The 15677-nt window shown below is 41.9% G+C and overlaps 1 protein-coding gene across 1 annotated transcript in view; it reads right to left on the reverse strand.

Annotated features, from left to right (window-relative positions):
- The window catches only part of LOC139789264 (kinesin-like protein KIF2A), an 88651-nt gene extending 74280 nt beyond the window's left edge, over positions 1-14371 (reverse strand). The window contains exon 1 of the mRNA XM_071729761.1: positions 14271-14371. Within this exon, the coding sequence (XP_071585862.1) occupies positions 14271-14334 (64 nt within the window). The 5' untranslated portion in view covers positions 14335-14371. The remainder of the gene's footprint in view (positions 1-14270) is intronic.
- Positions 14372-15677: the final 1306 nt, after the last annotated feature.

Consider the following 15677-nt stretch of genomic DNA (forward strand, 5'->3'; position numbering starts at 1 on the left):
CAACACTTCCGTGTTAACCAACAATCTCACAGAAAATCTGGAAGGAACAATATGAGCACCTACATTGGATACGTAAATCTAAATGTTGGACCCATTAGCTCAACCAGCAATACCAGACTTGAAACCCTGTGTGCGATTTGGCCACTATGGAAGGACAAAGATACATTGTGTCTGTATGGCTTACATAGGGATTAGGTAACTGAGTCAAATTGAGCCAATGGCGTCCTGGCCTGTATCAGGAACAGTTTGGCCAACAGATCCAGGGAAGTGATTCTTCCCCTGTACTCAGCACTGGTGAGGCCACACCTTGAGTACTGTGTCCAGTTCTGGGTGCTGGAGCAGGTCCAGAGCAGAGCAACGAGCAACGAGGCTGTGAAGGGACTTCAGCACAAGTCCTATGAGGAACAGCTGAGGGAGCTGAGGTTGTTTAGTCTGGAGAAGAGGAGGCTCAGGGGAGACCTCATCACTCTACAACTACATGAAAGGAGGTTGTAGCCAGGTGGGGGTTGGTCTCTTCTCCCAAGTAGCTACCAGTAAGACAAGAGGACATGGTCTTAAGCTCTGCCAGGGGAAGTTTAGGTTAGATATTAGGAAAAAATTCTTTACAGAGAGGGTGATCAGGCATTGGAATGGGCTGCCGAGGGAGGTGGTGGATTCTCCGTCCCTGGAGGTTTTTAGAAAGAGACTGGATGTGGCACTCAGTGCCATGGTCTGGTAACCACAGTGGTAGTGGATCAAGGGTTGGACTTGATGAACTCAGAGGTCCTTTCCAACCTGGCTGATTCTGTGATTATGTGAAATTATTTAAATGTGGTAATAAAAAAAGTCTAATCACAGGGTAGTAGATGTATGTCACCAAAAAAGAGTAAAAGCACATTACCATTTAAATCTACTTGTAAAATAGGGTGACAACCCAAAACTGAACACAATTTTTATAGCCCCATTACACCTTTTACCTTGCTATAAGATCATTGTGCTATTGGGAATTGCACATAAAGATCAAGATCATCACACAATATTACTTAGAAAAGAGAGGACTGTATAGACCTCTCAACTTGGAGAAACACCAATTTCAAGGAAGTTGGGCTTTAAAGAAAAAAATTACAGCCCTTACTTTTACAAAAATTTAATCTTGTTTGTGTTTAAAGGCAAAACAGTTACAATGATGTTTTGGCATTTCTAAGTAGAGAGGAATCGTGAGCAGGTTTTTGGACTAGATGGATTATCTTTGACCATGACCTGTTCCAGACACTTCAGAGACAAGTGAAGAAAATTCTTGAGGAAGCAATTACAAAATAACACAGCCACAGGCAAGATTTCTTCCTACCTCCTATGAGTTAGAAATTGTTTAATCTACAGTCAGATATTAGTATTTCATATCTGCTAAGACAGAGAGAATAGGAACAACCTCAGGAGGAAATGGACTAAACACACACTGACTGAAAAGGTAAAGGAAAAACACTAATCAGACTAGTAAAGGACTGCAGGATATGAGATTTACCCCATTTCAGCAAAAGACTGAATTTATGGGGAAAAAAATTTAAAAAGTGAGATATTCTTTCTCCAAATAGTTATATAGGTCTTTGTCATCGTTAACTGCATAACGCACAAGAAGCAGAGATACAGATTGTCCTGGTCTGAGCCAGAATAGAACCAATTTCCTTTTTCATACTTTAACTTTCAGTTAAGTCTCTTTTAAGTAACTGCACTTGCTGAAATTAACGGCATGTTTCTCAATCAGTGTCTGCTTTTAGGACTGATAATGCACCATATTTATAGTTATGGCTGGAGAATGGTATGCAGGACCAAGGCCACTGCTCAGTTCTGAGGAACATCTTATGTTTTCTCTGGAAAGAGAAAGGGAGAAAAGGGGTCACACCTGCAACCCTCCTTTAGGGAGGAGCGGACCAGACAGGTGAGTCAAATTGACCAGAGTATTCCATCCCATACGTGTCATACTCCGTATAAATTTGAGGGATCATGAGGGTCAAGCTCTCTTTATCTATGGCTAGCATCCTGGGAGAATTCCATCCATCTGCCTTTGATCCCCATCTGTGACCTCCTGAATCCATGTGTTCCTGCATACAGGTCCTGTCTGCAGCTGACTACAGAAGCCCAGCCTGGGACTTTTCCAGGGCCTGCCCTGGAGCCTCAAGTGGTGATGTCAGCATTATTGGGGGGAGCGGGATAGCAGTTTTGTATAGATTTGTATATGTTTCATTATTTTCTTTTTCATAATTATTGTTTCATTAAATCTGTGTAGTTTCATTTCCAATTCATAAGCCTCTCTCCCTTATTCTCTTTTCCTTTCTGGGAAGGGAGAGGGGTTAATAGAGAGCATGTCATTCTTTTAATTGCTGGTCCAGTGTTAAACTGTGACACAGGTATAAGTTCACAGGTAAAGTAGTGGGCTATTATTATTTGAGTAAAATTAATTCATCAACAGACAAATGCCCATATTTAGATCTCAACAAAAAGCATCTTCTCGACAGGATATACCATTACTGGAGGACTCACAAGTATCTTCTGGCCACCTCTCTACTTCTTTAAGCTTCTGTGTGATAAGGCGCATTTTTCAAGATTGGAAGTGCAGTCCATTTTTAGACATTCATAACCTAAAAAGAACAAGTTCTTTCCCATTTCCAACATAGATTACCAAGATGTATTTCAAGCAACATTCATAAATTATACTGAAATAAGTAATAAATTTCAGTATCAGAAATTATTAAAGGCCAAACAAAATTATGCAATATGCCCTTACATTACATTAACATAATTAGTTCTTTCAGTTATAATTGGAAATATTATCTCCAACTCGAGACAACATTTATACCAATGTTTACTCTGTGAGAAAAAAGAAATATGCAGCAAACTCGACAGCATCAGTCCTTGAAGATATTGGGTTTTATCCAAACACTGTTTTTCATGTGGCTTTAGCCACAAGTTCTAATAATGCCTTTCATTTGTACATCTATTTTCTAATTAAATCTAATTAGAACTTGCCAAAATGACAGTATATGTAACTTCTTTCCAGAACATTCTGTGATATATGATGTGGGGCTCGTCCAGGATCCCCCTCAGTGTTTGCACTGAGGTCCGGATTGCGGGGGGGCACCCCACCGATCTTCGGTGGCTCCTTTCCGGGCCCCCGGCTTCGCTGACAGGATCCTGAATCCGAAATTGCAAAAAGCAAAAATTTAATTTTTTTGGTGTTGAGCTCTTTTGCGGACTGCAGTGTGTTTTGCCCGTAATTCTGCGCGCGAAGATCCAAGCAAAGACGACAGGGTCGTAAGTATTTAAGGTGTATTCCGTTCGGTTGGGTGGGATTCGGTTGCTTGTGTGTGTGTAAGAGTGTGACTGAGATGGAACCTGGTTTCGGAGCGATTGTGGAGGTCTTCTAACCGCGGTTCCAATCTCCCGCGAGGGACTTGGTCAGTGAAGGACCGAAGTGATTCCTATACGATTCGTGGGTGGGTGATAAGGTATTTAAGCCACCTGCAAGACACTCTTATTGAAGCAGCCAAGGGCGAGAGGATTGCCACTAGTAAAATCCTCATATTATGGGACAGAATTCAAAGAGTTCTAGTCAGGTACCGGAGAGTCCTTTAGGTCTTATGATTAAATATTGAGATAGCAAGGGAAAAAAGAAAAGGAAAAACTAAAATGAAATTAGTGCAATATTGCATGACAATTTGGCCAAAACCATTTTCTCAGGAAGAAAGTGACTATGCATACTTATGGATCCAGAATTCTACTTTACCTACAGTGCCCCTCCTCACATTAAAACCTAGGGAGGAGGAGAATGAAAAGAAAAGCAAAGATAAAAAAAAATGAGAACCTTTATACTGTCTGCCTCCTCCACGTTTGCATAATCTGCCATCGGTTGCTCCGCCGGCACCAGCAATACCTCTGCCACCTTCTCTGTCAATGAAAGGTGAGCAGCCAATTGAGAAAGGCAGCACGAGACTGCTTGAATGTACCCCTGAAGGGAAGTACCACTTGGTGGGAATCAAGGAGGATTAGGATTTGTGACAGTTCCCCTTAATACAAGTGATGTTAGAAGTTTTAAAAAGGATATGGGAAAGCTTGCCCAGACATTAGGAAAAAGCTGGAGAAATTAGAAGATTGGCCCGATAGGGGTTTGGAAGAGTTGTTGAGGGAGAGGCAGAGTACAATTTATTAGGCAGAGATTTGATCATGAAATTAAACATAAATATCCAAAGTGATGGAGAAAAGTTACAAGTTAATTTATGTACTCTGACAGAAATGGATGAAGAAATAATTGATCCCTCAGTATGGTATACAGAGGGAGAGATTGGGAAGATAGATATGGATCCAATAGAAGTTCAGATAATGGATCCACATAACCCAATCAGGATTAAACAATATCTTATTTAAATGGAGGGATGGAAAGGGTTAAAGCCTATTGTAGATAGGCTTTCAGAACAAGGGACTTTGGAACCTCGCATGTCCCCGCATAATACACCAATTCTGCCTGTAAAGAAATACAACGGAACATACCGGATGGTGCAGGATTTAAGGGCAGTAAATCAGAGGATCATCACTAAATTCCCAGTGGTAGCAAATCCTTATACTTTATTAAGTCACATTTCTCCCAAATATATTTGGTACAGTGTAATAGATTTAAAAGATGCATTTTGGGCTTGCCCTTTACATGAAAAGTCTAGAGACTATTTTGCTTTTGAGTGGGAGGACCCATCGACAGGGAGAAGGCAGCAGTTAAGGTGGACTGTGTTACCGCAGGGATTTACAGAATCACCTAATTTATTTGGGCAGGCTTTAGAGAAGCTGTTACAAGATTTTGAAATGTCCAAGAATGTGAGGTTGTTACAATATGTGGATGACCTAAAAATAGCTGGGGAAACTGAAAAAGAAACTCGGGAAGTTACTATCAGATTATTAAACTTCTTGGGGAAAAAGGGACTTAAAGTGTCAAAATCAAAATTGCAATTTGTGGAGCAAGAAGTAAAGTATTTAGGACATTGGCTAAGCAAAGGTCAAAAGAAACTGGATCCTGAGAGGGTATCAGGAATATTTGCTCTAAGACCCCCAGAAACTAAAAAGGAAATTAGACAATTACTGGGATTACTAGGATATTGCAGGCCGTGGATTGAGAGTTATAGTGAAAAGGTGAAATTTTTGTATGAGAAGTTGACAAATGATGAAATTGGATGGTCGGAAAAAGACGATCAGAAATTAGAAGAAACAAAAAGAACATTAATACAAGCTCCAGTATTGAGCCTCCCCAACCTGAAAAAAAAAATCATTTTCCTTATTTGTCAACGTATCAAATCTGACAGTTTATGGGGTGCTTACTCAAGATTGGGCAGGAATAAAAAAAAAAAACAACCTGTAGGATACTGCTCAAAATTATTAGACTCCATGAGTCTGTTGGCCAGCCTGTTTACAGGCTCTGGTGGCAACTGCATTACTTACAGAAGAAGCACAGAAAGTTACCTTTAGTGCACCACTGAAAGTATACACCCCCCATAATGTTAGAGGTGTTTTACAGCAGAAGGCGGAAAAGTGGCTGACAGAAAGCCGGCTCCTGAAATACGAAACCATATTGATAGACTCTCCTAATTTGGAACTTAAAACAACTTCAGCGCAGAGTCCTGCACAATTTCTGTTTGGGGAACCATCAGAGAAATTACAGCATGATTGCCTACAAGTAATAGAAACCCAAATGAAAGTGAGATTAGATTTAAGTGATACTGAACTGGAGAAGGGAGAAAAATTATTTGTAGACGGATCCTCCCGAGTAATAGAAGGAAAAAGAAAATCCAGATATGCAGTATATTATTTTATATTTTGATTGTGAGGAAAAATTAGCCACTACTCATAGACATTGAACGAATTTACAAAAATAACGGGCTTTATGATTTAAGCAAATGACAAAGACTTATTTTAGGGAAAGGAAAAAATAACACCACCTTTAAAAGAGAAAAAAAAAAAAAAGACACAAGTTAACAAGAGGAGAAAATTTACACAAATTAGTCACTTTGGGGAGAGAGTTGTCAAGAAAAGGAAAGAAAAACAAGAGAGCAATTAAGTTTTATCACCGTCCACGGGCCCTGACCTCTGGCTGGAGAAGGGGGGTACAGGGGAGAGAGAGAAAGGGGGGGAGAGAGAGAGAGAGAGAGATGCGCTTTCCCCTTTTCTCTTGGAGTTTTTAATACAGCAAAAAGGGGTTCTGGGTTTTTTTGTTTGTTTTTTGTTTTTTTTTCATAAATGGCACACAGACTTGCTAAAGATGACACACAGATTTTGTCATCCCAGGAACTTCTCTTTTATTTATTATTATCTTTCAGTCCTTGTTACCTTGCTAAATGTATTATCTTTGTCTTAACTATGTACCGGGAGGCGACCTGATTAGCAGTCCTATCTTTAGGTGCATGATACAAAACAGAAGCTAGTTAAGCTTGGGGTAAAAATCTGTTAGTTGAGAATATATATATATCCCATTTCGTGTGGTTACCTTATGTCGTGTGGCTCTTTTTGCAGTCTGTGCTTTTTTAGCAGGCCGATTCCGTCTCCAAGGAATTATTAAGGAGCAATTGGAAACTGCGCCCTGCCTGGCAACAGTTCTTACCGCTGCACGTCTTTCCTGGCTCAAAAGACAGTAAATTTTTAACGTGTGTTTGTGGGGGATGGTAAACTGTCTGTTGTACCACACATTTGCCACATTGCATTTACCTCACCCTATCATATCAAGGACCAAAAGATTCACTCCTGAAGTAGTGTCAAAATTCGAGAAGATAGGGGCCAAAATTGGAACAGGGTAAATGGATGATGCCTGATGGACGAAAGATGTTACCAAAAGCATACACCAGGCAAATTTTGGCAAGGATGTTTAACTTGTCAAAAGATTAATAGGAGAATATTTAAAACAAGTAGCCATGGAAGGAAGAGAAATTGCCCACAGGTCTTTTGAAAAAAAACCAAATTGAATTACCTAAAGTAGGAAGAATCAGATATTTATTGGTAATAGTGGGTCATTTAACACACTGGGTAGAAGCTTACCCGGTAGTGAGAGCTACGGCACAGACGGTGGTAAAGGTTTTATTAGATCAGGCAATACCAAGATATGGAGTACTTTATGGTATCGACTCTGACCAAGGCACACATTTCACTTCAAAAATAACTAAATTACTACGCAAATCTTTGGGTATCCATTGGGATTATCATACTCTTTGGCACCCGCAAAGCTCGGGCAGGGTGGATCAAACTATTGAATGAATCAAACTATTAAGCAACAATTGGCAAAATTAATGGTTGAAACTCAAATGCCTTGGATAAGATGTCTACCATTGGCACTTTTAAATATAAGAACAAAACCACTGGGTTATCACCATATGAAATGTTATATGGGATGTCTTATTGTTGGGGAATGCCAATAAAACATGATGTAATAGAGAATACAAGTATCAGAAAATACATAGAAATTTTGGGAAAACGGTTGAGTAAAGGAAAATAGGAATGTTGGTGCAAACACCCACCCCCCTTGGGATTTGCAATACATCAAAAGAAGAAAGCTTATCCCCTCTCTGGGAAGGACCTTTTCTTGTCTTATTAACTACAGATACTGCTGTCCGTACTGCTGAGAAAGGGTGAACACATGCCTCCGGAGTTAAAGGACCAGTAAAGGAGTGGAAGATCACCTCCCAGCCTGGGGAACCAAAAATCACACTGAAAAGAACATAAGCAGATAAGTAATTGGGGAATTTCATATAGTAACTCCAGAAATTTAGATACCTGATAAAATTTTATTTAAAAAAAAAAAAAAGTAAATAATATTCTAAAGGAACAGGGAAGGGAAGAAGGGAGTGGAGACACAAATGACGAATGCCATAAGGTGGAGTCAGGAGAAAACTAAATTATTATAAGTTCTTTAATTTGGCCCATCATAGGAAAAGGGGCAAGACCGGATGGGACATAGAAGCTGCAGTTGAAGAAGGTCTGCCAAGGGCTGCAACCCCTCTGGGCTGTGACCACTGAGCAATATTGTCCTGGTTTGGGCCAGGATAAAGGTGATTTTCTGTCTTTTACTTTTGCTTTTAGCTAAGTCTCTTGTAAGTAGTTGCACTTGCTGAAATTAACAGCAAGTTTCTCAGACAGTGTGTGTTTCTAGGACTGATAACACTCGATGTTTATAGTTACTGCTAGAGACTGGTATGCAGAGCCAAGGACACTGCTCAGCTCTGAGGAAAACATAAAGAGGTCCCACCTGTATCCCTCCTTTGGGGAGGAACGGACAAGACAGATGCCAGAACTGACCAAACAGAGTATTACATCCCATATACGTCATCCTCGGTATAAATTTGAGGGATCACGAGGGCCAAGCCATTGATTTCCTGCTTCCAGCTTCCGGCTGCCTGCCCTTCCTGCCTTTCCTGCTTCCCTTCCTTCACTCGGCATCCTGGAAGGATTCTGTCCGTTCATCTGCCTGTGGTCCTGATCCATGCCAGCCCACATCTGTGTGTTCCTGCCTCCAGCTCCCGACTGCTGCCAACTCCAGGAGTCCAGCCTGGACTTTCCCAGGGCTGCCCTGCAGCCTTGGTAGTGACATGAGAGTTATTGGGGGAAAAGGGGGGAAGGAACGTGGGATCAATTTTCCTCTATATTTGTATATATTTAGTAATTTTTCCTATTTATCATTACTGTTTCATTAAAGCTGTGTACTTTAGTTTCCAACCCGTAAGTCTCTCTCCCTTATTCTCTCTCCTTTCTTATCAGGGAGGAGAGAGAGATTAATAGAGAGCGTCTGTTACTCAGTTTAATTGCCGGGCCAGTGTTAAACCGTGACAAATATGATCCCTACCGGACCCTTTTTGATTTTGATGGGGATACTAGCATCCATCTTGGCCAAAAATTGTAGTCAATGTGTAGCCACTACCCGTAAAGGAACTGAAAAAGGAGAAGTGCAGAAAGACTGTACTGCTCATGCTTGTAACCAGTTTAAACCCTCAACATTGGAAAGATTTTGAGGTGAAATTTGGGATAAAAATATATGGGTCTGGTTATGATCCAGGAGGTGTGATTCATGTAACATTTACTGAGCCAATTGGGGAATCCATACAGCACAGGTTGCTTTTTAACTCATTTTATCATGAATTGGAAACTGGAGCGAAATATGAAATTCCCACAATTGCTGAAAACCCTTTTATAAATTTGGCTGAAAACATTGCTAAATCTTTGAATGTCACTAATTGTTATATGCTCAATAGAATCATTAGGTTACAAGGTGTGGTAGAAATTGTTGTAAATAAAACAGGGGATGCTTCAGAGCTAATTGAGAAACAGAATACACAAATGAGAACCTTTTTATATCAGAATCACTTAGCTTTAGATTATTTGTTAGCACAAGAAGGAGGTGTGTGTGGGGGGGAATTCAATCTAACTAATTGCTGCTTGGAAATAGATGATGAAGGAAAAGCTGTACAGGAACTGGTACAGGAAATGAAAAAACTTGCACACATTCCAGTTCAGACCTGGAGAGGAATAAATTTGGAAGGAATTTGGAACAATTTCCTGGGAGGTGATTGGCTGGTAAAAATTGGGATTGTGGTGTTGGGGATTTCTGCGATTGTTAATTATACCATGTTTAATACCTTGTATGGCACAATTTGCCCAATCAGCAGTCCAAAAAGTAAAAAAATGAAACCCTTAAATTGTTAGTGGTAAATACAGGTGAGGAATATCAAGAAGAGGAGGAAGAAGAAGACGATATCGATTTGTGTTCCTGTAAATGGTGTTTACATGGCAAGAATGATCCATGTAAATGTGAATCTTTTAAGTATGGGTGCAACTTGTGTCATACCTGTATATCCTCAAGTTCTGAGGAAGAGAGTGATTAAAAGGAATACAAATTCATAATGGTTATAAAAAAGAAAATGGGGGATTGTGATAAATGATGTTAATGAATTTGTATTCCTAACCAGTAAATTCAGAATTAAACTAAGAAGAAAGTGAATATGGGGCTAGACAAAGCAATTGAGACCTATAATTTTCCATAAAAACAGTGTAAGCAACACAAGGCCTTAACGAGACTAACTTCTGTCTCGGCGATAATTGAAGCGTGGGCCTTGTTCTTAAAACAAGGCACTGCCAAGGCTAACTAGGCACCAAAAGAATGCGAACATCTGCATAGAGACAACATAAAAATGCCACAACCAGCAGATAAGGGAAAAATTATGGCTAGGGTCTAATTTTGCTCTGTAACAAGATAATGAAGTCGGCGAAAACAAAAAAGGTAAAGGGTTCAAGTTTGAGGAAGACTTCTTACTTCATCCAAAGACCCCCGATATCTCCCCAAGAGAGGACTCTGCCTAGACTCCACCCAGACTCCACCTATCATGAATATTGTAATAACATGATGTAATCCCTATGAATATATATGTAAACCCACCCCTTTTTAATATTCATAGAATTGTAATCAATATAAGGTAATTCTAGAGTTTTAGAAGCGTGCGTGTGAGTGGAGCGGAGACTCCCCATGCACCCAGCACTGTTTTGCTCACTGCAATTTCAATTTCATTAATTAATTAAACCATTAACAGAATATAGAGTCTCGGTCATTTTTAACAATTCTATTTACATTCTCACATATATTGCATTCTACATGTCTTTGCAATTTCGTTGTAATGAGTAAGTATGACTGTGTTGGGTCAGTGTAGTGGAGCTTTGGTAGAGGGGGAGAGGCTACTATGGTTCCTGTGAAAAGATGCTAAAACCTTCCCTAGCACCACATCTGGACCCGCCTCTGATGACCAATCAGTGATGATGTATGTGCCTCTGCCGATTAACATGTTTAAGAAGGGGGAAAAGAAACTACTGAGGAGACCAGCAGTAGAGAGAGGAATGGTATGTTAGAGAAACACCTATGCAAACACCGAGGTGAGGAAAGAGGGAGATGTGCCGGAGCAGAGATTCCCTTGTAGCCCGTGGTGAGAAGGCATGCTATCTCCCTGCAGTCCATGGAGGAGCACACTGGAGCAGATGTGGATCTGCAGGGCATGGAGGACGCCACATCAGGGGAGGTGGCTGCACCTGAAGGCCATGACTCTGTAGGAAGCCTGCACTGGAGCAGGTTTTTTTCTGAAGAACTGCACCCTGCAGAAGGGACCCATACCCTGCAGCAGTTCATGAAGAACTGCAGCCCATGGGAAGGACTAACATTAGAGAAATTCATGGAGGACTGTCTCTTGTGGGAGGGACCCCACGCTAGACCAGAAGAGTGTGAGGAGTCCCCCCCCGCAGAGGAAGGAGTGTCCCCTTGTGCCGCTGGTGGGGAGGAGGTAGAGAAATAGGGAGCAAAATCATTTGGGAAAAGGGGGGGGCGGGGATGTTTTTTAAGATCTGGTTGTTTCTCATTGTTCTGCTTTGACTTGATTGGTGACAAATTAAATTGGTTTTTTCCCCAAGTTGAGTCTGTTTTGCCCATGACCATAAGTGGTGATTGAACCCTCCTTGTCTCGACCCATGAGTTTTTCATTATATTTTCTCATCCCCACCCCACAGTGGGAGGGAGGGAGGAGTGAGGGAGCAGATGCGTGGTATTTAGATGCTGGCTGAGCTTAAACCAGGACAATGAATTTAAGTGATGTTTTGCTATAAAATGCCATTCTGTTAGCTTTTCTTTTTATTTAAAGAAATAAATTTATCTGGAATTACTAAAGCTGTGTATTCAGAAAAGTGTTTAACATAACTGGTGGACAGATGGGAAAAACTGTATACTTTTCCAAATGACCCAATCAATAAACTCAAACTTTATCTGCTGAATCCAGAGAAGAATAAACAAGTAAATAAAGAAATATTAAAGAATTATTATACTTGCCTCTCAAAACAATATTCAGTTTTTAAAAAAAGGACTTACTAAAAATAACACACATGAAAAAAAAGCCCAGACCAACACACCATTTCTCTAAAAGTTTCTTAACTTCTTTTAATCATGCTTTCAGCCTAGGGTAGCGGGTATGATACACAGCCCTGATTCTACCTAGGATATGGTTCTGGGTAAAGCAGATGCAGGTAGTTCACTGTTCCTGATCATACTTCTCACGTCCACTTCATCCTGGCCAAGCATTTCCTATACACTGATACTGTTGGGGTCACAGATCCCTCCATGTCATTTGAACTCACTAATCCTGCAGAAAACTGGTACATCCAAAAGTTTCCTACTGTGTTTAGTGAACCAAATCATAAATTAATGCATTAAATCAACTGAGAAAAAAATAAGTATTTGCCACACTGGATGAGAGAGTTTGTAGGAACAACATGGCTCACAAGAGGCACAGGCAGCAAGACCTCCCCTTGTTAAAAGCAGCAAGATCCATCTCGATTGCCTTTGCAACTATAGTTCAGGTTGGAAACCTACCTTCTGAAAGGCAATGCAATCTAGTGCTGGCTGTCCTTAGATATCTTTCTCAAAATGCTCCCTTCCACATGCCTAGGACAGTTCCTCCTACAGTTTACTGGGAAGAGAATGACAGAACATTGCAGTAGCCTGAGCCATAACAGAGAATCTCCTCCTCCAGTCCCAATGAAAAACAAGCAAACCTCACAATAACCAGGACCCACTAGCTCTGGTATGACAGTGCAGTGCAGTTACTCACACAAGGATGTTAATGCAAATTTTCAAAACCCTACAGTTTGAACAACTGTTGTGAAGTATATTACTGAGGTGTAATATATTTAATGTGCTGCATCATATATGTAAGTGATACAGCAAAATATATAAACCATTAGCAGTAATGAAAATAAATATTGTTATGTTCAAGAGTTATTGTCCTCACTTCTGAAATTAGAAGTGAGCAGAATCCTGGGTAGGGAGAAGAAGCAAAGCATTCTCATGTCTTATTTTTCAAAGGCATACAAACCAATAATATTTATTAGATGTTCACACAGGCCTCAGAAAAAAATAGTTTTACAAGTTGCTATGGTGAGGCTTTCTGTGAAACATTAGACAGAGATCTGCAGGACTTATACAAATAACTGCCAAACCAATAAATTCTTCAAATGACACACAAGCCATTAAGCAAAATGGAGGGTTTAGGTTTAATACAGTGTCCAGTCAAAACTGACCATTATTTTATAGTAGGGTTGAACTACAATATGGGACATGAGAAGACAAGCTGCATAAAGCTTGTTGGCTGTTTTTTCCTGCCTCATGAGAAAACTAGGCTAACCTCAGTGGCTTTGTTCTCCAGGTCTTTCTTCCCTTAAAAACATCTGCTTATTCTTTAGCAAGCTCCTGAACCCTGGAGGAAAAAAAAAAACAAAAAAAAAAACACCCACCCAAACACATTCCAGAAAATCGCAAAATCGCAGAACCCCACCCCTATTTAGTAGGCTTCATAGATCTCACAGAAGCTGAGAACAGATGAGATATTCCCACTCAAATTGTAGAGTTGAAGTCACATGTGACTTGTCACTGATTCAGTCAGTGAACTTTCCATTTAATTTCTCTCCTTACAGGCAAATATGAAGAGTTAGTACCCTAAACCTAACACACATATACTTCTAGACAGCACCACACACCCTCCCATCAAGAAATGCTAGGCAAGATGAAAAACACTGGATCCCCAACAGAAATAATAACTCATGGGCATAAATAGCAAGCACTCTTCTCATATTTTAATCATATGGAAAATCAAGCTTATTTGTGAAATGATGGAAGTGTCCAAAGACATTTCTGTCAGAGCATACCGTTGTGTAATTTTTTCAGAAAATGGGTCGTATGCCAGAGCAAACACAAAATTATTACTTTGCACTGAAGGCCTTTTCTCCTTACATCACCTCATCCCCTCCCTTAAGGTCCTCCCACTTCCCCGCCAAAACCTCCCCAGACTTTCCTCCCTACCGAAGCACCTCTCCCCCAAATCATCTCATCACCCCTACACACAGTCACCCCACCCGTCTCATTGGTCATCCCACCTTTTTTTTCCCCTCCCCCATAAGCCCATCCCATCCCTGCTTCATCCCCCTCGCCCCCCCCCCGCCGCTGCCCCTCCCTGCTACAGCCTCCCAGTCCCCAGCGGCAGCCACCGCTGCTCGCGCCCCACGTAACCGCCCTCCGCCACCAAGAGCAAGCGCTCCCCTAACAACTCCAGCGCACGCCAGGCCCGGCAACTCCCCGGCCCCACACACATAATGAGCCCCGCGCACACAATGAGGACGGCGGCGGCGCCCAGCCAGGGTCTGCGACCGCTCTGCCGGCCGGCCACTTCCGCCGCCCCTGTCTCACTGACCATCGCTGCGCTTGATCTCCACGTAGATCCCTATCTGGATCTTGCAGAAATTGGCCGCTGCCATCGCTTCATGGGGCAGACGGGGAGATCGGAGGCGCTGCCGGCCGGTCGCACAGGGGGCAGGGAGGGCGCGCACAGCAGCAGCGGCGGCGGCGAACACAGGAAGGAAGAACAGGAGGAAGGCAGGAAGACGGAGAGAGCGAGGAGAGCGAGAGCGAAAAGGCGCTAGCCAGATACAATAGACACTGGGAGCTGCTGCGCCTGTGCAGCTAGCCGCGGCGTCACGTCAGGGGAGGTGGGGGCGGAAACATTGCTGCGGTTGTCCTCGCCCTCTGCTTTTCGCGGCACCTCGACGAGTCTGGCGCAAGATAGGCACCTCGCTACCCTGAGGCCGCTTCACCGCTCTCTTAAGCCTAGGCCGGGAGAGTCTTGTCCGAGCTGCTGCGAGTCGCCTGTGTGAGCCACTCTTCCTGGCCCTGGCCCTGGCCCTGGCCCTGGCCCTGACTTACAAACACACACATGTGCCTATTTGGCACCAGATGATAACTGAGCTGCCTTGAAGTTTTAATGTAATAGCTTTATCTACCTAATATCTGTTCATAAGGCTCCTGTGTGTGAAGTAGAGCAGCTTAGAAGCATGCTTCATATTTGCTTTCAGTCCAAGGCCATACTGTCAGTGGCATCCATCCATCCTCACCTCATGACTGCCTTTATACAACTTAAATAAAAAGCAAACCACAATTTATGTTCCTCGTTTCCCTATGATTCCTATACCTCAGGCATGCCAATTGGTTTGAACATCATTCCTTGGGTTTCTTCTCTGAGGGCAGTTCCTAAAATTATGAAGCTACCATGGGTCTAAAATTGTCCTTCCTGTACAGTTTCCTAGTCACCTTGAGCAGCATCAGAATAAATATGCCTAAATACACAACCTCTTCTTACCCAGTAAAGCCAATCTTAATAAAAATAAGCCCCCAATCCCCAACTGGTAATACATGACAATTGACACTGCCCAACCACCCCAAGAGCTGCATGCTCCCACCCAGCACATCACCATCCTTGTCTCATGTCTCCTTGCCTCCACTTTCAATTTTGTAATGAAATCAGTATGATACCCAGCAATTCAGTCACAAAGTTATGACTCAGTTCCTACAGTCTTTCTATATCTATAAATATGTATATCTAGAGGGAGCAGCCCTGCAAGAAGGACTTAGAGATACTGGTGGATTAAAAATTTGGACATGAGCAGACAATGTGCATTTGAAGCCCAGACAGTAAATTGAATCCTGACCTGCATCAAAAGTGAGGCCAGCAGGTCAAGAGAAGTGATTCTGCCCCTCTACTCCACTCCATGAGACCCCCTCTGGAGTACTGTGTCTAGTCCTGGACTCCCCAACATAAGGACAT

This window comes from Heliangelus exortis, chromosome W, assembly GCF_036169615.1.
Source record: "Heliangelus exortis chromosome W, bHelExo1.hap1, whole genome shotgun sequence".
Taxonomy (NCBI): domain Eukaryota; kingdom Metazoa; phylum Chordata; class Aves; order Apodiformes; family Trochilidae; genus Heliangelus; species Heliangelus exortis.